Source organism: Ochotona curzoniae, unplaced genomic scaffold, assembly GCF_017591425.1.
Source record: "Ochotona curzoniae isolate NIBS_2020 unplaced genomic scaffold, NIBS_Ocur_1.0 contig_2404, whole genome shotgun sequence".
Lineage (NCBI taxonomy): Eukaryota > Metazoa > Chordata > Mammalia > Lagomorpha > Ochotonidae > Ochotona > Ochotona curzoniae.
Genome location: NW_024465451.1, coordinates 3814952 through 3841103, shown reverse-complemented (window position 1 = coordinate 3841103; position 26152 = coordinate 3814952). Strand labels below are relative to the sequence as shown.

General features: G+C 46.3%; 1 protein-coding gene across 1 annotated transcript; it reads right to left on the bottom strand.

The window, feature by feature from the left end:
- Positions 1-3419: 3419 nt before the first annotated feature.
- Positions 3420-25568, bottom strand: ZSCAN20 (zinc finger and SCAN domain containing 20). The gene is made up of 7 exons (XM_040974182.1): positions 25030-25568; positions 13262-13448; positions 12739-12815; positions 12371-12455; positions 10178-10864; positions 8771-9166; positions 3420-8304 (listed from the first exon to the last, which is right to left on the bottom strand). The coding sequence occupies exons 1-7, from the start codon at positions 25444-25446 to the stop codon at positions 7058-7060; spliced, it is 3096 nt and encodes a 1031-aa protein (XP_040830116.1). The 5' UTR covers positions 25447-25568; the 3' UTR covers positions 3420-7057.
- Positions 25569-26152: the final 584 nt, after the last annotated feature.

The following is a 26152-nucleotide window of genomic DNA, read 5'->3' as shown; positions in this document are numbered from 1 at the left end:
ATATTATTTCAAGATGTAACCAATATAAAAAAAAATCAAGAACTTTTCCTTTTTTCTCACATCAGCCCACAAAATCTGGTGTTATTTTGCCTGTACCACATATCTCAATGCAGACCAGCCGCATTTGGAGGGCTCAGTGGGCACAGGCGGCTGGGGGCTCCATCGTGGACAGTGCAGCCTGGGAATTGCTGACCTTGGTCACTGTGAAGTCCAGGTCAGAGGAAGGATACAGAACGTTGAGTCCAGAGTGCACCCCTCCCTCCATTTCTCACTTGGAAACCAGGAAGAAGTTGCCTCCTGTTCCTCCACCAACCGTAACCTCTTCAGCTCTGCCTGCCCCATCTCCCACCTTCCCCAGCTGTCAGCCTCCCTTACTGGACAACAGCTGGTCCCTATTCCCATCTCTTACTTCCTCCTATCTCCCAATCCTCACTACCTCTTCTTCCGTTTCTGTTCCTCTTCCCTCCTCATCCACCCACCCCGCCCTTTCCAACTTGCTCTGCTTTCTTCTCTTAATCTTTTCTTTGCCCCTAACCCATCTCCCTCCTATCAGGTAACTCTCAGGTCCCCCACTCCCCTTCCCCAAATTTCAACCCCCAAGATGCCCTGCTCTTACCTGATGGCTCCTATTAAGAACAGTTGGTCCTATCAGATTCCTGTTTCATTAGTGACATGGGGATGAGGCAATGAAGAGCCACGTTCCGTGAGGTATCTCTGTTGTATCATTTCCTTTGTATCACATGTTCAGTTCTGCAAGCACAGTCAACTCTCAGCTACCCAGATTAAACTCTTCTTTAGGGTAACAAAGTTCTCTTTCTGCCTGGATTGGCTGGCCAGCCTTCATGGACCCCAACACTCAAAAGCGATCTCTATGTATGCCCTGTTGTACTTGTGGTCAAATAATGACTAACAGCAAGAGCATGGGTGCCCGTGCCCTTTGTCCTGTCTCCCAGGAAGGTAAGTCCACAATCTGGTCAGTATAGGGGCAACATCTGGGAACAAGTTATGTGTAAACATGTGCACGAGTCTCAGAGGCTGCTCTTCAGGGAGGCTGTGACTCATTCCCTGCTGGGTCTCCTCTTTATTCCCGACACGCAGAGTATGGGTGTGTCCCAACCAACACTAAAGTCCTCGTCACTGAAGAACCTACTGAAGAAACAGGTTTCCCAAGAATTTGGAGCAAAGCAATTCAAAATCTGAAATACTGTGCTCACTTACTCTATAAACTCATGCACAGAATTTGACAGTGGGGTCCAGAAAGCAAAGAGCTGCCTATATTATCCCATTCAACAAGGATCAAGGAGCGAACATGTGTTAAGAGACTTCAACTCTGAGCCACAAAGTCTTGTGAATATTACCAAAAGATGGAAGATGAGAAGAGGAAGGACAGGACAGAATCCCCATAAAAGCCCTGCAGATCTCCCCTCTGCATGTACAAAAGATGTTGGCTTTGAATCTGAACCATGCAGCCAAAAGTCAGGTGAGACTCCACCCTCTAGAAACTCCTTTCATTCATAATCCTTCTCGCATCATCTGGGTCCCAAGTATCTTCGGTTTCCTAGCACACTGATCCCAGCGCCAAGTATAGAGATTCCTAAGGTTGTACGCACGTCCCCAGTAACAGTGAAAGAGGTACAATTAATACTTTGGGTCCCCATGCCCAATGGCCTCAACAGGCCTCCACAATTTATCTCACTTTCTCCTGTCTCTATTCTGTGAGTGTTAACTAGGAAGATGCCACAAGAATCCAAAATATGTTCTTTCTTATTACTTGGCAGTAGTTTAATATAATTTATTAATTTATCAGACCACTGTATCCCCAAATAGGACTCCATTAGCTTTAAGAAATGTACAGACTATCACAGGAAAAAAATAAGAGGAACCAGCATTGAGCACTGCAAGCCACTCAAATGCTCCCAATGCCAACATCTCACATGAGTACCAGTTTCAGCCCCGGCTGCTTCCCTTCCAATCCAGTTTCCTGCTCACGTGCCTGGGAAGGCAGCACAAGCAATTGGGCCCATCACCCATGTGAGAAACCAATGTGGCATTCTTGGCTCCTAGCTTCAACTTGGCATACACCTAGTCATTGTAGCCATCTGGGGAGCAAGCCCGACAAATCTAGTTTCCGTTCTCGTGGCCCTCACCCTCCAGATGGCAGAAAAACGAATGTACCTTCAGGAATAAAGCTCATGGAACAGCAGCACACAATGACAGGATCAGAATCATCTTCTACAAACAAGAAAAGCATAAACAGTGCATTGATGGGAAAATCAATGTCTACATGACCTCTCCCCTGCTCCCACAATGGTCCACTTGTCCAGTGTGTGCAGCAAAATTACTTAATTGACTTTAACATTCACTGCCCCTGAATTAAACAAGTGGTTCTTAAAGACACTCCCAGCTTTGACCAGTAGAACCACCAATGGGAAGAACAAGGACCTCTCGGGCTCCCTGCCTCTTGTCTAAGTAGCATGGGATGATGCTGCTAGAGGCAGGCCGTTGCTGGGGTTACCAACAGGGACCAGCTGAGAGACACAACCAACGGAAAGGAGGGACAGAGGTTTCCACTGAGCTGCAGCAGGCTGGGAAAACAACAATGAAGGGACAACCCTTTCCTAGCTAGAACGGGTACTGCAGGCGATTCAAAGTTTGCTGCAAAATCAGAGCAAGGCAAAGAGCACTGCTTCAGATGCCAAGCAGTAATTCCGAAGCCACGAGGTGAAAGAGATAAACAAAAAGAGCCCAGAGGAGAAAGGAGGACACAGCCAAGAATCCCAAGCCAGGATCCAGCCTTCTCTCTTGCAAAGTCACCCCTGCCCACCACCTCCCCAGGGGCAGAACGCTGGGGCAGGGACATAAGATGAGCACTTGTTGGGCCCGGCGCGGTGGCGTAGTGGTTAAGGTCCTCGCCTTGCACGCCCGGGATCCCATATGGGCGCCAGTTCTATCCCGGCAGCCCCGCTTCCCTTCTAGCTCCCTGCCTGTGGCCCGGGAAAGCAGCAGAGGACAGCCCAAAGCTTTGGGACCATGCACCCACGTGGGAGACCCAGAAGAGTCTCCTGGCTTCGGATCGGCATAGCATTGGCCGTTGTGCTCACTTGGGGAGTGAATCATCGGACAGAGGATCTTCCTCTCTGTCTCTCCTCTCTGTATATCCGCCTTTCCAATAAAAAAAATAATAAAAATAAATCTTTAAAAAAAAAAAAAAAAGATTAGCACTTGTTACCAAAAGAAAAGGGGCTAAGGGACATCCAGAGGGAAAAAAAAGGAAGCAAGACCAAGAGAAAGGTATGTGTGCATGATCAACCTTGGCTTTAGGCAGCAGTTCTATTCAGAGACTTCTCTGGTGGCAACAGAATTTCTAGCAGCCGAGATAGAAATGCCCCTGGAAAGGAGAGGGTTCTATAGCCCCAGCCCAGGACAGGACTGAGATTGTAAAAGGCCCAGGGCACATGCAGGCAGCCTTCAAGTAAGCCACTAGTCAATGTGCGTGCTGAGCAGGTGGGCGGAGAGACCAATGATGGCTGCAGATGGCCTTGGGGTTTCTGAAGCTGCAGTCACCAAGCAAGGCTGATCAGTTGGCAGCTGGGCTCCTTCGAGGAGAGGCCAGGGCAGGAGACAGAGTTGAAAGTCATCAGCATCCACACAGTGGGTTTAGAAAGTGCCCATGGGATGGAAGCTAGGGCAGAACTCCAGTGTACACAGTCTTGGGCAGCCCAGGTAAGGGGAATCCACCACCACTCGCTTCCATTCCAGACATAACTCGACACTTCCACAGCCCAGGCCCAAAGGTGCTTCCTTCCTCCACTCTCCCCTGTGGCCCAGAGGTCTCAGAACAGGACGAGCCAGGAAGAAGAGCTACCTCAAAGTCCTAATGCTCAGCACAGGGACTTCGGTTGCTTTACAGTGCATTGGGAGCAGCAATGGGAGGGGACAGTATGGCTGGGGCAGCCACAACCACAAGTTCAGCAGTGATGCCAGGGCCTAAGGACAAACCAGACATCCAACGCTGCCTGGACTGATTGCCTTGCCTCTACCTTTGGGTGCACCACCTCTGGTGAAGTCTGTGGAATCAGGCTAACGGGTGCCTTTTGGTCCCTTCAGATGGGACAAAGCCCGTATTGGAGTAGCAGGGACAGAAATCAAGGAAGGGACTGTGGCTAGCTGGGGAAGGGGCCTTACCATCTGCTTGAGAATGCCTGGATGCCCTGGCAGGGGGATGACCCAAACACTGATGTCACCTGACACAGTCCTTCCAAAGGGAGAGTCAGGTGGACAGGGGGAGATTGCCGAACTTAGTGTTGCTTTCCAATCCACACTGCCTTTGCTTTCATGGTGGACCCTATAGTTAATACAAACACTGAAACTGTTCCCTGAAAGCATAAGACTGCTCCAAGAGCAGGGGCAAGGATGACACTCAAGGTGGAGAGGGCCACCATCTCCCTTCCACCCAAAGCTCAGCCTGGCTTCTACAGTGAACATTCCAGAAAACTCACAGAGAATTCATGAGTCAGTAGAAAGGCAGGGCAATGACCCCCAAAAGGCAGGAGGAGGGAGACATGGTGGGAGTGTAGAGTACCCTTTGAGAGGTAGCGTCCCCTTATTTGGGGGGCTTATCAAGTTCTAGGCCCAACACTTCTTTGTCTTAAACACAACCCCCTTTTGAATTTAGCGCCCATGTTATCCCAGGAAACTCTGGTTCTAAACTCTCCTTCAGCCTTAAATCTTCACAGGCACATCATCCCACATCTCTTCTAGGCACGAAATTCAAAATACCTCAAACAAGCCATGTAACCACTTGCCCACCTGTCCAGCCTGCATCTCCTCATGCACCAGTTATGATGGATACAGACCCCACCAAAGGCATCTAGCTTCACTCTGTTATCCCCTGACCCCTTAAATCCTTCCACATTTTAAAGGAAACATTGATCCAAGTCAGACCTCACTCTTAATTGGAATGTTCCAATAGTGTCCCAACAGGCCACTCTAATGGTAGCATATCCAAGTTCCAATAGGATGTTGGATTTCGACAATGCATATTAGAACATGTCTCGCTGAAACTACAGTCCACGCTCCATTCATACTCAAGGTGCTACATAACCCTTCCCTAAGCACCCCTCCAAAGGCAGCTCCCCAAACTCCCCACTACCTATTTCACACAGCAACAGTGCTCACCTCAGCTTCCAGGCCCTACCCTGAACCCAAGCTTTCATGCCACAGTGCCTTTGTCGAGAATTCCCTTCCCTGATTCTGGAACCCTTCCTTTGCCGTCACACCTTCTCTTGCAATTACTAACCCTTCCTCTCTCACTACCACCTTCCCCTTGCAGATAACAACATACGCTGGTTTCCATCCAAACCTCACCCATGACTCCTGCCCTGAGGGAATGTGATCCAGGAAGGGCCCACAGGGAAGGAGGTGACAGGTGGTGTTCCCAGTGCTTGGGAAGGCAGGTTCTGGGGCATGGCAAGGGTGCAGTGCCCCACCTCTCCTCTGACTTCCCTGCATAGGAATCCAGAGCTCCAGTCTTCCAGTCATCATGTTCAGACAGGGATTTCCCAAGGCCATAACTTAACCCAATGTCAGAGGTGCTATCACCTGAGGGGTCTTCCTTTAAAATCCAAAGGAAATGCTTGTAAGGAGAGGCTCTAGAGCCCAAAGCCTTTCTGACTTAGCTGTCCAGGTGGGAGGCTGGTCTGCCTGGGCAGTAAGGGGAAAGTATGGGTGGACCTGCAACATGACTTAGGATAAAGTGGCACCAGAATCTGGAATGTGCAGCAGTGTCCAAGGTCCTGTCAGTGGAGACATCAGCTCCTTCCACCTGTCTGGCATGGGAGTCACCACACCAAAGGGGAAAAGGCCAGACAGGCAAAAGCACGAGGCTGTAAGGGCTGGCGAGCAGCCCTGGCACCCTGGAAGGCTTAACCTTGATTTAACAGGAAGCACGGCTGATCCCCGAGGAAAGAGACACTCAAGCCCCACTGGCTCAGTGAAAGCAAGACCCCACTGGGAGCAACATCCCTTGGGTCCCCGTGTCCAGTGTCTGCCTGTCTCTCTCACCCTGGGCACCATCCAGATGGAACTCCTGAGTGCTCTGCTAAGAGCTTGGCTGTGCTCAAAGCCCTTCACCAGGACCGAAGAGCCCAAGTCTGTTCTCAGCTTGCATATTTGTTCAAAGGAGAACTCGTGATGTGATTATACAAGAAATGATCCGCAAAGTGTCTGAGATCCTGGCACCCAAATCCCTGCCCTAAACGGAAGGGTGTGTCAGGCTCGGGAGACAGCCAGACTGGCCTGACTCCTGTCACACCAGCTCACAAATCACTCCAGTGGCCCCGACCTCGGCTTTCTCCTTCGGGGAACGGGGAGAACACCAGGAGCTGTCCTGGGGCTGCCGTGAGGATTCAGCAAGATGCTGTTGTAAGTACGTAGCACAGAGCCGGCCAAGGGGCAAACGCTTAATAAACACTGCCTGTTCTCACCACTGCTAATGATTCTACGGTAGGGTCATTATCATTGCTACACTTTGGCTGACCTTATGACGGACTGTTTTGGCTACCAATTCTCAATTGTGCCTCTCTCCCCTTCCCCATCAAGTCTTAAAGTTCTGTGAGAACAGATTCCAACTATAGACTGCCACACATGACAAGCCACCGCAGATAAGGGGTGTATGCATGGAGACGCTGTACTGGCAAAGCCAGGGTTGATGACTGCCGCTGGACTCAGTGGTGGGCTCACTACTTTAATCCTACTCTTCTACGTGCCCAGTTAGGCTCAAACACTATGGAAGCTCTCACAGCAAACACAAGGACAGCCTGAAGATTATGTAGTGTGTTTTGTTTGTTTGTTTTCTTACAGGAGAAGAACAAGCAACACTCCAGTGTGGATCCTTAGTGTCTGCATTCACTTCCAAATTACCTGGATCATACCAAGATAACCTCCCTGGGTGTACACTCAGTTTACAAACAGGTGGACTTCTTTTTAGCATGTGTCCTGTGCCCTTGGGGGAGGTAAACACTGGTTGCCTTCTGTGCTTGTGCTCGGGGAGGGTCTCCTACGATGCCTTCCCAGCTGTGTGGGTTCTGCGGTGGGCACTGAAGTGGGAGCTGTTGTTGAAGTCTTTGCCACACTCTGTGCACTTGTAGGGCTTCTCTCCAGTGTGGGTCCTCTGGTGGATAATTAGGCTGGAGCTCTGGTTGAAGCATTTGCCACACTCCCGGCACCGGTAGGGCTTCTCCCCGGTGTGGATCCTCTGGTGGGTGATGAGGTTAGAGCGGTCACGGAAGAACTTCCCGCACTCGAGGCATTTGTAGGGCTTCTCGCCCGTGTGCACTCTCTGGTGCGTGATGAGCTTGGAGCGCTCGCTGAAGCACTTGCCGCAGTCCACACACTTGTACGGCTTCTCCCCGGTGTGGGTCCGCTGGTGGTTGGCCAGGGTGGAGCTCTTGCTGAAGCTCTTCCCACACTCGCCACACTCGTAGGGTTTCTCACCTGTGTGGATTCTTTGGTGGCTGATGAGAGCAGAACTCTTGGAGAAGCTTCTGCCACATTCCGAACACTGATAGAGTTTCTCTTCTAAGTGGGTGCTGGGTGGCAGGCTCTTCCTGCTACTTGGAGCTTCCTCGGGAGTCGTCTCCCCTGTGCAGCCCCTCCAGTGAGCACTACGAGATGGGCTTCTGCCCGAGCTCTCCCCAGGCTCACTGCGCTGGTCAGGATCTCCTCCCCAGTGGACCTTCTGATGCTTCAGAAGGCTCGAGCTCTGGTTAAAGCTTTCCCAGCATTCCCCACACTGATGGAGCTTCTCACCCATGTGGATTCTCTGATGAGTGACCAAACTGGAGCGATCGCTAAAGCTCTGCTCATGCTGGAGGCATGTGTAGGGTTGCTGTCCAGTGTGGAGTCCCTGATGGGTACTGAGGTCGGAGCAGTCATGAAAACCTTTCCCACACACCAGGCGTTTAGGGGCCTTCTCATTTGTATGCACCTGCTGGTGAGCCAGGAAGTGGGAGCTCTGGCTGAAGCTCTTCACACAGATGTCACACTTGTAGGGTTTCTCTGCAAGATACAGGCCTCGGTGGTCAATGAGTTTTTCTAAGTCCTCTTCAGATGAACACTCCTCCCACTGTTCCTCTGGGGGGTCCTCCAACTCCCCCTCACCACTGTTCTCATGGTCACTGTCTTCCTCCCAGCCACGAGCGCGGCAAACAGCATCTGGAATACACTGTGATAAGTGTCCGGGAGACTCCTCAAGAATGTCCTGCTCCCAAGTCTCATCTTCATCCTCACACCTCATCTCAAAGCCTGAAAAATGCACAGAAGGGCAGTTATTGTTCATTTACCAGTCAGTATTTATGTATACACCTGTATCTTGTGTATGATAAATTCAGTTAACACATTTTTATCTTGTATCGTGCACCTTATGTCACTAACTTGAAATTGACCAAGTTCTGATACATACAATTAATGCCGATCTCAAAAGCTATAGGATTCTGGGACATGGTAACTCCACTGAGCGAGCCACGAAGCCCAGCCCAAGGATCCAGCCCAATTTTACTATTAACAGTGAACACTTTCTTCTAGTACACGCAAAATACATGCTCTGCCAGATCAGATGAACCCTTATAAAAGCTAACATTACTCCTCACTTAGGGGTCATACTAAGCCAGAAAGTGGACAATTTAAGCAAAGTCCAATCTTTTTTTCCACTCAAACCCACTCTCTCTTGTAGTTCAGGAACAAAACAACAATGAGCTTGTTCCATGCTTACCTGTGTCTGGAGTTTTAGGCCTCATGGCATCTCCACCTGCCACCTCACCCCAGACCTCAACACTGTCAGCCTCCGTGTGGCCCCTGGTGCTCTCCTGGACAGCCCCCAGGGCCCTGACTGCGATCCGAGCCCTCATCAGCGAATCCAGCTCCTCATAGAAAGGGCACGTCCCAGGTGGATGGCTGCTCTTGGCTTTGCGATAGCTTCGAAGGAGGTTTTTGAATCGGTAGCGACACTGTTCCAATGTCCGCAGGAAGCCCAGGGCACACAGCCGCTCTGCGATGGCCCGGTACACCTGGCTGTTCTGGTGACAGGTGCGGAGCTTCTCAGAGAATGGAGATTCACTGAGGATTGCCAGGAAGGCCTTGGTTTCCTCATAGCCCCAGTGCACACCTGCTGTCGGGAGTGAAGTATAAGACTTAATGAGCTTATCTAGGACATCCGTAATCAGGGCCACCTGCCCTTCTGAGCGCCCAGAACTCAGGCATCCAGAAAGTACCCAAGAGCCTAGGGAAAATGCTCCTGCCTCTCGTGGAGGTGGGAGGGAAGTCGGCTGGAGCATCTCACCCCATCCCCTTCTAAGCGATTCACCAAGACTTTGGTCTTGGCTGATGGGCAGCACCTGGGAGACCCACTCCCCTGGCTTCAGCTCACTGGTTCAGGGGAAGGTCCATAAGAGTTTCCCTATATCCAGTGAATTAAAAATAAAAATTGCCTGATGAATTTTTCTTTTAACAAAACATGGCAACTGAGAACCTCTAAAGACTGCAGACATCGACTGCCTTCAAGTAATCCTGTAGCAGAGCCTAATTAAAGATGCCCTGTCCTGTGTGTGCAGGCATCTAGTGTCGGTTCCTCTGGGGACATGATGCAGCCCCGGATGCAGCTTGAAGGATGGAGTTTATAAATCCACCTCACATGGGCAGGCAGGAGTCTACAGGTACGATGCATCAGCTCACGGGCATCAACATTTCCATCTCCCAACTGGATGCTCCCACACACTGCCTGTACTAGCCTACTGGATCTCTGCTCCATCTGCTCAGCGCCTCACTGTCTTCCTTTAGCTACGTCATGTACTCCTACACATGAAGAGAAACACAGAACTGGCAGAATCCCAAGTTCATTGACATGACACCTGTGATCATCCCCAGTGACACACTCTGGAAAATACTGACTTCCTTCTGTACAGTCTCTGAAGGCTTTTAATGTTGCTTCTATAACCAAGAAAACCTAGCCAAGGGGCTTAGTTCTGGGAGAAGAGAGGAACAGTATGAAGGTGACTATGGAGCCCAGTACCTTCTTCCACCACCAATCCAGCCCTGCCGCATGCACCGGGACCTCAGGGAGGAACAGTGTGACTGGCAGAAGGGCTGGAATCTGGACCCAATCAAACAAGCAGGCTCTTACCAATTCGACTTTGTAGCAGCGTTGGGTGCCCTGAGATCTTGTGTCCCTGGCTGGACTCGTCAGTGGCTGGGACTGCACCGTTACAGCATTCTGCTGTTTCCTCTGGTTCCCAGCCTCTTTCCTCCTGCTCATCCATCTCTGCATCACTATCCCCCAGCCTGGGCAGTGCCATGGCCTCTCCCGGACCGCCTGTGGCCCTGACAGTCATCCGAGACCGCACCAAGGCCTCCAGCTCCTCATAGAAAGGACAGGTCCCTGGGGGGTGGCTGCTCTTGGCCTTCCGGTAGTTCCGCAGGAGGTTTTTGACCCTGTAACGACACTGCTCTAGTGTCCGTAGGAAGCCCCGAGCTCTTAGTCGCTCTGCAATGGCTCGGTACACCTGGCGGTTTTGGTGGCAAGTCCGGAGCTTTTCAGAGAAGGGAGACTCACTCAAAATTGCCAAAAAAGTCTTGGTCTCCTCGTAGCCCCAGTGAACGCCTGATACCTTCATGTCCTCCACGTCCCACTGGCACTGTTCCTCCCAGGCCTTTGAGTCCTTCCAGGCCAGTGCTGGGGCTGCTTTTGCTTGTTCATTATCCAGGATATCATCTGCAGAGTTCCTTTTCGTGGAATTTACAAGGCTTAAACCCCAAAATTCTGATCCTTGCTCTTGCTGTGAGGTGTTGCTAGCCTTTGAAACTGGAACTCCTATACAAACAGAAGAAGCCAAATGAGTAGAGATGATCTATAGTCAGCATTTGTTCTTCTAAATGGCCCTAAAACATACCTGAGAGAAGCTGATGACAATTCCAATGTTAACTTATTAAAGTGCCGGGAGGGAAGGGGTGAGATAAAAAGAATAGGAATAAAAGGAATAAAAGGAATAGGACCTGCTCACCAAAATGTCAAGAGTCTGTCTGGTTTGCTTTGTTCATTGCATTTTTTGTTAAGTGTTACGGAGTGTATCACATACAGCAGTGACTGTTACTGGCCCACAAACGGGCACATGGCCTACACAGACCCAAACAGACTGAATTCCATGGTTGGCAAAAAGAGGCGTTTATGAGTTCAGGGCAGGGGGAAGAGGGTGGAGTCTCTCGCTTACCAGGAAACCTGTAACCTCCATTGCCCTGCTATTTATCTGTTGACTATGATATAAAATGTCATGACGGCAAGTTAAAGCTGAAGCTGGCGAAGAGGGAATAAATTTATGAGCATTACAACACTGCAGAGCTTATCTGAACCATGGCTGAAGCATATTTTGTACACTTCTCAGAATGTGAGAAAGTCGGTTTCATGTTATGTCTAAAGCATTGCTGACCCAACAGCTCCCAGCCCTAACAAACAGGAAGCCTTTAGTGAAAATAAGTATTTGAGGGGAACCAGATGAAAAAGAATTCAGAGCCGTAAGGGGCTTAAGGATACTCTGAATCGGCATTTCCCAAAGTTGGGAAACGCTGAACACCACATCCCCTGACGTGAGCCACTGCCAAACAAGTAGCCAACGACCTTCTAAATCTCCTGACCAACACTCAACTCCGTCACAGTCCTTATCTCATCTCAGCCATGCATCGAGCTTCCCTACTGGTGACCCCAGGTCCCACAGAGACACGCCCATTCGTCTGTGGCTCTCGCTGTTGGGGCCTACAGAGAAAGGAGTCTGCCTGTACTGGCCATCTGGACTTCAGGTACTCGAGCTCTGTGATGGTCTCCCATCGTTTAATACATATACCTCATGAGCTTAATTCACTTGAGCCTACCCCTGTTTAGACAGAACCCATTTAGTGTCAAAAAGTTTGGATTTCTGAGACAACTGGTGGGGTACAGTCCCTGAAATGTGGCAAATGTTCTGAAGGAAGAAAGGGAAGGCGATGAGCTCCAAGAAGTCAGGCTCTTGGAAGCTGTCCTATAGCCTCCATCAGGGCTCACTCCATCCCTGCCGTAGTATGTCTCCTGGCCTCTGACATTCCAGAGACATCAGAGCCAGGAATTTTTTTTTAATTATTATTATTTTATGATAGTCCCATAGGTTCTTGGATTTCCCCTCTTCCAAGTACTCTTCCTCCACTCCCCAATGATTTTCTCTATATTATTACAATAGTATAGTCCTTCATAAACAGCCAGGATTCTTAAGGGAGTGGCCAGGCATTACTGGGGAGCTTAGAGCAGGATAAACCAGGCACCCATCCTCTTTGGAGCACACTGTTCCCTTACCCAGGCACACATGGTCCCCACAGTCATCTCCCACGGTGTCCTCACAGAACTCCTTCTCCACTTGCTTGCCGGGACCCAAGGCTTCCTGTGAGAGGTATAGAGGAAGAACCCAACCATTACTGACCCTTGGAAACAGCTTAGGGCCCCTCCCAGGACCCAAGAATACAAGGGACACCATGTGTGAGGCTCAGATTATAAGGGGTAGCACAACCAAAGGGAGGCCCAGCGGACTGGAAGAGAGGGACAAGACTACGCAAGTGCTTTGTGGCTTTCTGTTGAGGGAAGGCTGTGGACTGAGAAGATGGGTACTGGGCAAGGGCAAGAAAAAAGAAAAGAGTAGTAATGATAGAAAAGAACAAGTGCCTTACCTGGGACTCGACTGTCACCTCCCAATCTCCAATGCTGCCCATCTTTGCGAGAGCAGGGACTTGGGGAGTGAGGATAGCTGAGGGAAAAAAATGGATTAAGAACCCAAGGTCTAGTTCCCCACAAATCACAACCTTCTAAAGAGTAGCCTTTCCAAAAGTCATACTTGTCTCAAATTATCTCCAGGGCCTCGTACATCTCCCCTCTTCCTTCCCTTCTAAGCTACCCTGAGTGCTGTGCCATATGTGACATGCCAGTTCTGTGCTCCTATGACAAGTCCCAGCCTGCACCTGTTGCCTGCCTGTAAATACAGCAGAGTGTGCCAGCATCACTGAGGGCTGAACCCCCTCTTACAATACCCTTACCCTACTTCTCAGTGGATGGGTCCATCAGACACTGTCTTATCTGTTCCTTGCATTCTACACACGCTTCCTCCCCCCCACACACACCCTTCCTTGCCTTGCATGTCTTTCCCTGAGCTTATAAGGCTGAATTCTCTGATATTCCCAGATTCTTGGTACTTACCACTCTCTTTCAAGGGCTGTGGTGCCATCTTAGGATTCAGATGCTTGGGAAGATCGCGACATGAATTCTTCACCCACTGCTTCTGGGATGGTCCCTCAGGCCAGTGATCTACTGCCTGTAGCTGGAAGCTCTGAGATTCTCGCACTGCCTTTAAAGACTTGGCCTCTTTTGCACACAGTTCCAGTTCCTACACACAGATGGCCAGTTGAATAAGGCCCAATTTGATAGGGCAGGGAACATTAATGAGTACAAATGTGGTTCAAGGATTAACAGGATCTTTAAAGACTCAAAGATGGCATCAGAAAAAGCTTACGACATGACAGATAACAAGACAGAGACCAGCATTTATACCACTGAATAAGGACTTTCCTGTTCAGCACAGGTAAGCTATGCAAACGCTTCATGATTCAAACAATTTTTATTCATGAATGGATAAAGCAGGTATAAATTCTGTGACATAAAAAATAATCCATACACATCAAAGACAGGGGCAGATATTTGGCCTGTCAGTCAAGATGTCAGGTGAAGACGTTTGCATCCCATGTTGGATGCATCCCTGGGAATGCACACCCTGGAAGGCAGCAGGCGACGGCTCAGGTGGCTGAGTCCCTGCCATCCACCTAGAGAACCTGCACTGAGCTCTTGACTCCCAACTTTAGCCTGATGCAGCTCCAGCCACTGTAGGCATTTGGGGAGTGAGTGCTCTTGTTGTATGTTATCTATCTCTACCTTTCTGTCTTTTAAATACAAATTTTAAAATAGGTTGTTTGCCTTTTAACTTGCAGAAAAAATAAGAGACACATAAAAGGCCAAGCAAGGTATAGAAGAGGTGGATACAACTAACACTAAATGCATTTGAGTATCTGCGCTAAAAGCAGAAATATTTTTAAAATAAAAAATTAGAGGAATTATAGATGGAATTTTAAAATAAAAGTACGTGCTATTTAGAAAAGTGCCTTAATACAAAAGCATAAGCAGAGCTAACATACCCACCTCAAAAGAAAAACATGGTGGCAACTTAAACGTCAGTGAAGAATTTCAAGCAAAAAAGGACCACAATATATGGCTAAGAACATCATTCCCCTCTTCTTTCCCTTCTGGAATGCACGGTCTCTACGCCACCCTGAGTGCTGCACCATGGGTGAGGTGCCAGCTCTGAGCTCCTCTGACTACCATTCGCCAGTCCCACTCAGGTGTGTGTGTGTGTGCACACATACACACAAAACAAAAAAGCAATGATCAACTACAGGATAACATTATCCGAGCAACTCTACCAATCATAAAGTTAATACTTTTTCTCTATCTCCATTCCAAATTCAGAGACAGAGATTGATACTTCATTTCCTGTCTGTAAAACCCCAATGTAACAATGTCATTGCTTCACAGAAATGTCTAACTTTTGAAAAAATATTTCAATGTTCTCAATAGGCAATAGTCTCACATGGTTCAAAAATAGACATATACAAAGGTGTAACCAACGAAAATATCCCACCTCCAGGCCTGCCTCCACCCTCCTGCCCTAATCCTTAGCACCAGGAACTAAGTTCTCTGCGTTCTTTAAGAGCTTCTGTTTATATATAGGAAAATAGAAATGTATTCTTGAAGCCTTGTTTTCTCTCATTTTATAAAAATGTAGGCAACTAGATATATTTCTCCAAACTCTCCTTTTAGACTCCCCTCCCCCAAATTACATCCATCTTTATCAACTTTCTGAGTTTGCTGAACATAGCTCCAAAAATCTTCCAGTTAGTCTACAAACTCAAGTCTACCCTCATAGAGAGGGATTTTTATCATTGGGGAGACGGCTTAGAATGGCCATGAGCATCAAAGCAAAACCCATGGAGCAGATCCACCCACATCCTGTGTGAACTCACAGGGAGATAATATCTGTTTACCAAAATTCTTTAAAAAATTACCCTTTGATTTTTTTTAAAGGTCTAATTTTGTTACAGTTACTCAACAACAATCTTTGTGTGCAGCCCAAGCTTTCCAATCTCTGTTTTTCAAGACCAAGCAGACTCAGATTCCACAGGTGGTTAACTGTGTCAGAGAAAGAGGCAGACTCAAAGTGACCAAAAGGAAGCAAGAACTCTGGCAGACTTCTGGTTTGCAGCCTAGCACAGAAGAAGCTTAGAAGCTGCCACTGCATCCTGACAAGGAAAAAGCCGAACAACCTAAAAAATTAACAGCTCTTCCCACTGCCAGAGAACCGAGGTCACAGGCCATACTGCTGACCCCAAACTGCACCAAGAGGGGAATCAGGGAGTCATAACCAACCAAACCAGAAATCTCCACAGGAACCAGTGTCAAATTGCTGTAGGCTTGGTGTAGGTGACACCGAGAATTAAAAACTCCAAGAGATAAAACCGTGCAGGCAGAGGCAAGAATCCTACCAGGTGCTTAGATTAGACATTGTGGGGGAAAAGCACTCATGATTCCAACAGGGAGCAGGGGAAAGGAACCATTTTGAAATACAATAGATCGCTGTGTCTTTCTTAACAAAGCCTACCTTCAGGAGAAAGTTTTGCCAAAGTCTAACTCAATGGGCAGAAGGAATGGGTAAGACTGGCACATAAGGGGTGGTTAAAACCCATCTACAGTCCCTCTAGGCATCCTGACAGATGCCATCGTGGGCAGAAGCTGAGCAGCTTGAGGTTGAATCCTGGCTAATCAAAAGACGCAGACCTAGTCACAGGCACCCATGCTTCATCACTATATTACTAAAGGCCTACGTACCACAGTTCCAGTACAACCCTGCAATAAAAATTTAAGGTATACCTAAAGGGAAAACCACCAAAGACAATAATCATCGAACAAGCATCAGAATCAGATATGGCACAAATGCTGGAATTATCACACCAAGAATTTCAAAAATACATATAATTACCTTACATGCCAATGGTCTATATGTATCAAGAAAAATGCACACAATGTCACTGTGCATCAAAACCCAAGACCCAGCAGCATGCTGTCAGAAAGCACTTCAAATTTTTAAAATTTGTTTGAGACAGTGTTCCCATCCCCCGGTTCATTGACTCAAATGCCTGTAACAGCCAGTACTGGGACAGGCCACAGCCAGGAGCCCAGAACCAACCCAGCTCTCCGACAAGAGTGGCAGAAACCCGGTTACCCAAGGTATCACCACTGCCTCACACAGTCTGCATTTTCAAGAAGCTGGAATCAAATACAGGCACTCCAAGAGGGAATACGGCCATCCTAATGCTAGACGAAGTACTCACCCCAGAAGACAGATAAAAAGGGAGAGAGAAGTATATACCAAGCTAACACTACCCAAAAGAGAGTAAGAGAAGAAACATTCATTTCAGACACAGCAGACTTTAGACTAAAGGGAATTTTCAGAGATGAAAGATAATACAAAGCAATACAGGGGACACAACTCTAATAAAACAAAATGATCCTTAAATATATCTAAGGATAAATATATCTAAGCCTTTTAAGCTTCTTTTTTTTTTAAAAAAGATTCATTTATTTTTATTGGAAAGGCAGATTCACAGAGAGGAGAGACAGGTGAGTGAACCATTGCTGATTCACCCTCTAAGTGGCCACAAAAAGTGGAGTTGAACAGATCTAAAGTCAGGAGCCTAGAGCCTCCTCAGAGTCTCCCACACGGGTACAAGGTCCCAAAGCCCTGGGCTGTCTTCTGCTGCATTCCCAGGCCACAAGCAGAGAGCTGGATACAAGTGGCACACAAATGGAGCAGCTGGGATACAAACCAGCACCCATATGGGATCCCCGGGAATGCAAGGAAAAGATTTAGCGACAGAACTATAAAAACTAGATGAATCCATCATTCTACTTGTAGATCTTAACATACCTCTGTTAGAAATGGACAATCTAGCAGGCAAAAACAATTGCTAAAGATACAGTGGACTTACTGAGACTGGCCAGGCAGGAGAGACGCCATCATCATGAAGATACAGAGGACTTAAATGCACCATCAGTCAACTGGATATAATTGACATGACTAGAGCGCTTGATCAAATAAAAGCAGAACACATATCCTTCTCAAGCTCAGATGCGTTCCCCCAAGACAGACCACATTCTAAATCATAAAACACAACCTAACAAATTTAAAAGGGTAAAATCAAACAGTATCTGCTGTCAGAACATAGTGGAATTAAACCAGAAATCAATAACAGAAAGACAGCTGGAACATCTCAAAAGAGCTGGAGACTAAACATGCCGGGTCCAACAAGAAATCACAAGGGAAAATATTTATCATCCAATACCTAAGCTGCTACCTCAGGAAACCAAAATAAGAGAAAATTAAACCCAAACTTAGAAAAAGTGTTTAAAAATCAGAGCAAGAATCAATGAAACCGAAAATAGAGAAAATCCACAAAACCAAAAGTTGACTGAAAAGATAAACAAAACCAACAGTTGAAGTAACTAAGAAAACAAAGACAAAAGACACAAATTACCAATATTAGAAATAAATGAGGACATCACTACAGATCCTGTGAATTTAGGATAGTAAAGGAACATTAAAAACAACTCTATGCCCACATAGTTGATAATCTGGAAGAAAAGGACCAACTCTTCAAAAATCACAACCTGCCAAAACCCAGGCAAGGAACAGGCTATTTGAACAAGCCAATATCCATTTTTAAAACTGAATCAATAATGAATCACTGTGAAGAACAGGAAGCTCTGGACTCAGGTTCATTTGTGAATTCTATCAAGCACTTGCAGTGTTCTAGGCTCTTCCAGAGGACAGAAGCAGAGGGAACATTTTCTTATGTACTCTGTCGGGCCAGCCCTAACATTAAAACCAGAGAAAGACACTACAAGAAAACTACAGACCAATATACTTCATGAACATAGATGCAAAAACACTTAACAATTAGCAAAAATCAAATCTAATAATACATGAAAACAATGACATAAAACAATCAAGTGGGATTTTCCCAGACGTGTAAGCTGATCCAACATTTCAAAATCAATTCATACAACCCATTATATCAGTAGAATTTAAATAAAAATTATATGAACATATCAACAGACAAAAAATAAATTTAAAAAAAAAGCATTTGCACAATCCAGTCTGTGTTCATTAGAGTCTCAGCAGTGGTGGGCACTGGATGCAGCAGGAAAGACGCTGCTTGAGGTCCACTGCCCACAGCCCAGCACCCGGCTTGACCCTCAGCTCTGCTCCCAGCTTCCCGCTGGTGCTCACCCTGGGAAGCATCAGGTGATCACTGAAGCAGCACCCATGTGGAAGACCCAGCTTGACCTCCAGCTGCTAGCTTCAGTCTGCCCCAGTTGTGAGGCATTTGGAGAGCCAACTGACTAATATGATATCTCTTAATTGATGTTTCTCTTTTTCTTTCTTTTTCACCCTCTGACTCCTCTCAAATAATACTGCCCTCGCCCCCACCCCCCGCCAATTCCCAGCAAATTAGGAATAGAAGGAAACCCTTTTCAAGCTGATCATATATACAAAAAACCTACAGCCCACATTTTATTTAATGGTGAGAAAGTCAGAGCTTTTGCTTTGGGTTAAGGAAGAAAGCAAGGATGCTCACTACCCCTTCTCAATGTCATTTTGGAACTCGTAGAAGATGCAATAAAACAAAAAAGGAAATAAAAGAAATGTAGATTGGAAGAATGCACTGTTACTTGTTCACAGATGACATGTTCATCTACAGAGAAAATCTGGTAGAACCAACATAAAAGCTCTCGAAACTAATAATGAATTATAACAAGGATAATATACAAAAAGCCAATCACTTTCCTTTATACCAGCAATGAATAAGTAGAACCTGAAACTAACAGCACAATAACACTTATATTTTTAGCCTTCCTAAAACAAAAATATTTAAATATAACCCTACCAAAATATTTACACGCTTTACATAATTACAAAAGCCTGATGAAGGACATCAAAGAAGAAATATGTAAATGGAGAGATCTTCCAGACAGAGACTCACTGTTGTCAAGATGGCAGTTCTTCCCACTTGGATTTAGCTGTTCAATAAGTGTGTGGTACTGGCTTAAGAAAAGACAAAAAAGATTTTAAAAAAACTGGATCCACATAAATAGAATCAACTGAATCTAGACAAATGAGCAACGGAAATGCAGAAGGGTGTTCCCAAAAACTGGTGCTGGAGCTGGACATTCAAGAGAACAAAAAATGAATCCAACACAAGCCTTATGCCATGTACAAAAAAAACACCTAAATGTAAAATCCAAAACTATGAAATTCCTAAAAGATAATACAGAAAAACATCTAAATGATTTCAAGTACAGTGACCAATTTTTACATACAATACCAAAGGCACAAAGGGTTCATGAAATACAAATAGTTGAAATGCTACATTTAACTAAAATTTAAAATATCTGCACTATGACAGTCAGAAGAAAAAGACAAAGATAAAATATTTGCAGACACACGTCTGATAAAGACTATCGAACATTCACAAGGAACTACTAAAACGCAACAATTTTTAAGTTAGAATAAGCAAAAGACCTGAATAGACACTTCACTGAAGATGTACAAGAAAAGACAAAAAATCTGTGAAAAAGTGGAATTAAGAAATAAAAATTAAAATATAAACTTTATTTCTCAAAATAAATTCCATCAAGTTCAAGTTTGTAGGCACTTGTTCCAGTTAATTAGACCAACTCTAAAAAACTCAGGGTCCTGGGAATTTAACCATATCTATGCAGCCCTTTTCATATTACCAACGGATGAAAAATGTCTGCCCTTTGAGGATTTTTCAGCTTAGGAAACGAAAGCCAGAAGGAGCCAACTCAGGACTGTGAGGTGCACACCTAATGATGTCACATCAAAATCATCACAAGATCACCCTTGCCCAGGAGCACTGTCACGCTGGACATTGACTCTGCTGGAACCTTCCACGCATTCTCTGCTTTAAAGCCTTGGGAACGTCTCAAACCACTGTGATGGAAAGCAGGCCCTCCAGAAAGTTAAGATAATGCCTTGGGCAGCCACTGTGCCAGCCACCATGACTTTCGTCCTCGACAGCTGCACTTCTGCTCTGACTGGACCCTTTGCACCTCCTGGAAGCCATTGTTTTGATTGGGCTCCATCTTCGGGACCACGCTGGGAAAGTCCTGTTTCTTCTCCTGCTACAATTCTTTAAAAGAATGCTTCAGGAACTTGATCCACCTATTTGAAATTTCCACTGAAAGCAGCTGGTCTGGGCACAATAGTTTGGGCATTCACCAAGCAGAAAGCTTGCTTTGCTTCCACTTTTCAGTCGGAAGTGTACACACACTGAGGCAGTTGAGATCTATGATGTAGGTCACTGCTTCTGCTGGTAACCACTGTTCTCCAATTAGGACACAAATAAAAGCAATTTTGCCTTCATCACTTGATGGGGTTGGTCTGTTGCTGCAGGCTTCACATTCGACATCATCTAGTTTCTTCCTATTCATTTGTAAACCTGCTGATTTCCCTGGGGTATGCTCCCCATAAACTCACATAAAACATTAACACTTTCACCCAAGCTTCCACATATTCCAACTGCTCTTATTTCAATATTGTCAGAATTTATACTATTCTGAGGGGCTCTTTTTCAACTAATGTCAACTAACCATCACAGTGCCTCAAGCTAGATTCCCTTGAGACGCGCGGTAACAAGTTGGTTCAAGATTACTTCATTACACACGTTTCCCATAAACTTTCTGAAATCCTCTCATTAGCATGGCAAGTAAGCACATAAAAAGATGTCCAATGTCATACGTCATTGAAGGGTTGCCAATTAAAACAATGAGCCACACTAGACAATTACTAGAATGGCTAAAATCCAAAGTCCAACACAAATGTTGGCAAGCATGTGGGGTAACAGGAATTCACATTCATTGTTGAATGAAAATTTGGAAGGCAGTTTGGCAGACTTGCTCAAAACTAAACATATCCTTACTAAGTGATGGAGCCACTGTGCTCCTTGGTATTTACCCAATTAAAATGAAAACTTATATCCATTCAAAAACCTGCACACAGGCCTTTATAGCAGCTTTATACATAACTACCAAAATCAGATACAACCAAGAGGTCTGTCAGTAGGGGAATGGATAAATAATCTGTGGTATATGAGAAAATGAATATTACATTAGAAAGAAATGAACTATGAAATCAATTTTATGAAAACATCTTTTAAAATGCAGAAGAGTCAAATGTATATTACTAAGCGAAAGAAGCCAATCTGCAAAGGCAACAACCCCATATGATTACAAATATATAATCTTCCAAGAAAGCCCAAATTATGGAGACAGAAAAAAGGCTACAGTATGCCAAGAGCTCGAGAAGACGACACGCAGAGAACAGAGCACACTCAAGGCAGTTGAAACTATTCTATATGATATGATAATGCTGCATACATCATATGATATGTTTGTTAAAACCCAAGGAATGTACACACCAAGAAGGAGCCTCAGAATCAACGAAGGGCTTCGGGTGATAATGGTCGGCCATGCAGATACAACAGGTGTCGACTCCAGTGCACGATGCTCAGACAACACGGAATATAGAGACACATTCTCCAAATTCTGCTGCAAACCTCGATATTCACTAAATGTATCATTCGCCCAAAAAAAGGTTAATTTACTTCAAAACAGTAGGATACTGGGGGTGGGAGACAGTCAATAACAAATCCATCAAAAATGCCTGAGCACCTGAAAAAACCTGAAAGCAAACCTGAACGGCTAGCTTCACTGTGACTTATCCAAACACTGAAACAACACATAGCATTGAAAGGAACTGTGCTAACAAGTCATGAAAAAAAAAACACAGAAGAAACCTAAATAATGTTTAAATTTTAAAAAGGGAAATGGCTACATACCATATGACTTAACTATGTGGCACTCTGGAAAGGGCAAATCATGGAATCAGAAAAATCAGTGATTTCCAGGAGCTAGAGAAGAGGAACAGATAGGTAGAAGAAACAGGATTTTTAAGACAGAAACTATCTTGCATGGCACTATTCTGTCATATTGCTAGACTCAGAGAATGTTAAACACCAAGCGTGAGACCTAATTTAAACCATGGATATGAAAATAATGACAAATGAGATATCAATATACGTTCAGCAACGGTAACCAATGTACACTCTGGAAGAGGTGGCTGAGAGTAGGACAGTTTCAGAGAGAGGAACGGGGCACGAGGCAATTCTTTGGAACTTCTGCTCAGTCCCTCCACGCAACTAAACCTTTCTAAAAAGCGAAGTATGTTTTTAAAAAATGCCTGTGAGCCTAGTAATGTGGGGGTTCTAGAACATGGTGATAACAGACAAGAAAAACTAAAAGCCACCCAACAACCGACCTACGGGTGCCCCTTTAGGGAAAAACCTGAGAGACCAGTTAGCCTCCCAAACATAGAACTTTTCAGGTGGTGATTCTGTTTGAGGAATATAATTGATACCGCTCACCCCACTACTAAGAAAGGAAAATCTCCCTTACACAGGAGGTAACTTAGCCACACACCTTGCAATGTAAGATCATAAGCGAAAGCACACATGCCTGAAAGGAACACCTTTGCTACCTATCTCTCGGCTTTGAACTTGGTGAGCACTCAGAAGTAGATGGAAAAGTTACAGGTGAAACTCAAAAGTCACAGGAGTCTCTGAATCCTAGCTCTGCTCCTCGTTCCAGCTTTTTCCGTTGAGGTGACCCTGGGAGTCAGCAGGGGATGGCTCCAGCCGTTGGATCCTGCCCCCCATCTGGGAGAGCTGGATTAACTTGTCGCTATTGATTCCAGCCTGGCCCAGCTCTGGCTGTTGTAGGCACCTGGGAGAGAACCTGAGCAGATGGAAGATCTGTGGCAAATGGGTAGTCGTTTGTGTCTCTTTCTCTCCCTGCCTTTCAAATAAATAAAGAAAATATAAAAGATGCCATTACCTTATTTTTTGTCAACTTCAGAAGCAGTTCAAGCTTTGGTCAGCTCACAAGGACAGACTTTGAGAAGCTCAGGTCTAGTCCAACCCTCTCCCTTTACAGAGAAAGGATCATAAAGACCAATTTATGTTATTTTTCATTTCTGGGCCTCATGATTGTCATCTTCCAGCTCTGAACCCCTAAGACACCCATTTATTTCTTCACTGCCACTTAAGACAAATGGATGCTTTCTTTAAAAGAAATGATACAGGGGGCCCGGCACGGTGGTACAAGTGGTTAAGGTCCTCACCTTGCACACCCGGGATCCCATGTGGGCGCCGGTTCTATCCCGGCAGCCCCACTTCCCTTCCAGCTCCCTGCCTGTGGCCCGGGAAAGCAGTCGAGGACGGCCCAAAGCTTTGCGACCCTGCACCCGCATGGGAGACCTGGAAGAGTCTCCTGGCTTCGGATCGGCATAGCATTGGCCGTTGCGCTCACTTAGGGAGTGAATCATCGGAAGGAAGATCTTCCTCTCTGTCTCTCCTCTCTGTATATCTGCCTTTCCAATAAAAACATAATAAAAATAAATCTTTAAAAAAAAAAAAGAAATGCTACAGGGAAGTGGGGTTGCAATTAAAACAAGGCACACTGTCTCCTATTTCGATCTCTACCTTTCAATATTTCACTGATCATCTTCAAAAAGTGAGTGAAGTAAAGCCACACACCTTCAACCTTCTTCTCCTCAACACCAGTGTAGAGCTTTGCAATTTACACGTGCAGAAGACCATACCATTGGCAATGGGTATGGTAGATTACCAAACCTCTAATTTCCCCTGGCAAAATGTGCTTAGGTATAATTTCATAAGAGTCTCATAAGATTATAACAAATGGAGAGTGCCAGAGTTATGTTGAGATGCAAAGTTCAGGATAGTTGGCTCTGCCTACAGCCAGGTAAAAGACCTGTTCCACATAGGATGCCAGCCTCCAAACACGGTTCAAAAGTTGTATTAACAGCTTAATTACGAATCACATTGCAGACCTCCATAGCTTCCTGTTCACTGATACAAACGTGAAGGTAAAACCTGTGACATGATGCACTCACTTCCCTTATTTCAACTCCACAACATGGTTATCTATATTCAGGAAATAGGACTTTGTTTGCCCATCTGAAAGATGGCAATGATCACAGTGCCTACCTGCCCGGGATGCTGGGCTGACTGAATGAAGCATACAGATAGAAGCTTCGAACAGTGAATGCTACAGAACATCAATTCATATTCATTGGAGCCTTGTGACTTAGAGGAATTTTAATCCTCATAGTTCGCAGAAAAGGTAAAGCGGAGAAGAACAACGTAAGACAAAGAAAAATGACCTCAGAAGCAAAGGATGGGTCACTGACTGAATGACTTCTCTGAGCGACCTGACTTCCTGGGTCCTGATTTAGTCTATAAAATGGGGACAACAATATCATTTCTTATCTACCCAGATTATCACAACAAGCATCCAGGGAAATCACATATGTTGTCATTCTGTTAAACAGGAAGCATTTCAGATGGTCCAGAGCATGAAGAGCGTTCCAGGAGGCTGACTGAAGCACAGCTTGGGAATGCACGCTTAGGAGCAGGAGTTCAAATCTAGGAGCCACCATCCTCGAAGCCACGTGACTCGAACAAATCACCTACTACTTTTTCTGCCTGTTTCCTCACTGACAACAGTACCTGTCACTTAAATATATATAAGCACTTCAAATAGTACCTGTTATATAGCAAGGCTCAGAAAATGATCATTGCTCAATAATCACCACTAGCATTATACTGGTTTTGCTTATTACTAACCTCGCACCAGGCTCCCCTTTCCCTCACTCCCAACTCATCCAACAGACTCCTTGGAGAAGGGACTATTGGCCTCACCCGCCGTCCTGCTGCCCGGGCCTCGCGGTGCCAGTCCTCCACCAGAGCTACCGCTTCCTCCCCACTCTCGGGATGGCGCGCCTGCACCCAGGTCTGGACCTCCCTGGGTAGGATTGTCAGGAACTGCTCCAGCACCAGCAGCTCCAGGATCTGCTCTTTGAGGCGGATCTCTGGCCTCAGCCAACGACAACAGAGAGCCCAGAGCCGGCTGAAGGCCTCATGGGGCCCAGCCGCATCCCTGTACTGAAACTGTCGGAAGCGCCGGCGGGAGGCCTCAGGGCCGGGAACAGGCTCATGGTGCCTGTCCAGGAGTTTGGGGTCCGAGTCCCAAGAGTCCTCTTCCAGTTTCACAATCAGGAGGTCTTCAGCCTCTGATGGGGGAGAGGCCTGGGACCGAGAGTCCAAGACCACAGCCATGGTCTAGCCCAGATGCCTCACTTCAGCTGGGCTGTCTTCAGCTTTCTGCATGGACAGTGTCCTTTTTGGGGCTTGTGTGACAAGGGCTGCTTCCCAAGGCTCTGAAGGCAGAAAGACAAAGGACAGTGTGAGTCAGGGGACCCAGGAGCCTCACTTTCCTCCTTTCCCCCGACACCCTCTACCACCTTCACAAGACACGGAGATGCTAAAGATGCAAGGTTGACACCAAAGCCAGCAGCCGGCCCACTTTAGAGGAAGACAGCATGGTGTTAAATCCCCTGAGACAAGCCTAAACACCTTAGCCTGACCCCTTGAGCCTCCAGGAACTGGCATGCTGCAGCTTTCTTCCCTTCTATGTACATCCAGGTCTACTCTCCCCTCAAGTTGGGTTCCAAAGGTTACCCGCTCCATAAGACCTTTCTTTTTGAATCTTAAAACCTGACATTCCTCTAAGGATGCCCCTTTATAAATTTCCCTCCGACTCTTACTCCCCTTGATCATCCCACCCATCTAGCACTGTTCATCGACGTCCAACCAGGTCATTCCCAACGCTCTAGCCAGGACTGTGTCCAGATGTCCAGACCTCAGGATCTAAACACCTACATGACGTTTCCACAGGACTGTTCCTCAGTGTGTCAAAACTGAACTCCTGGTATTTTCCAGCAAATCTGTTTTCTGGTGTCCCCTCCCATTCAGTGAAGGTACC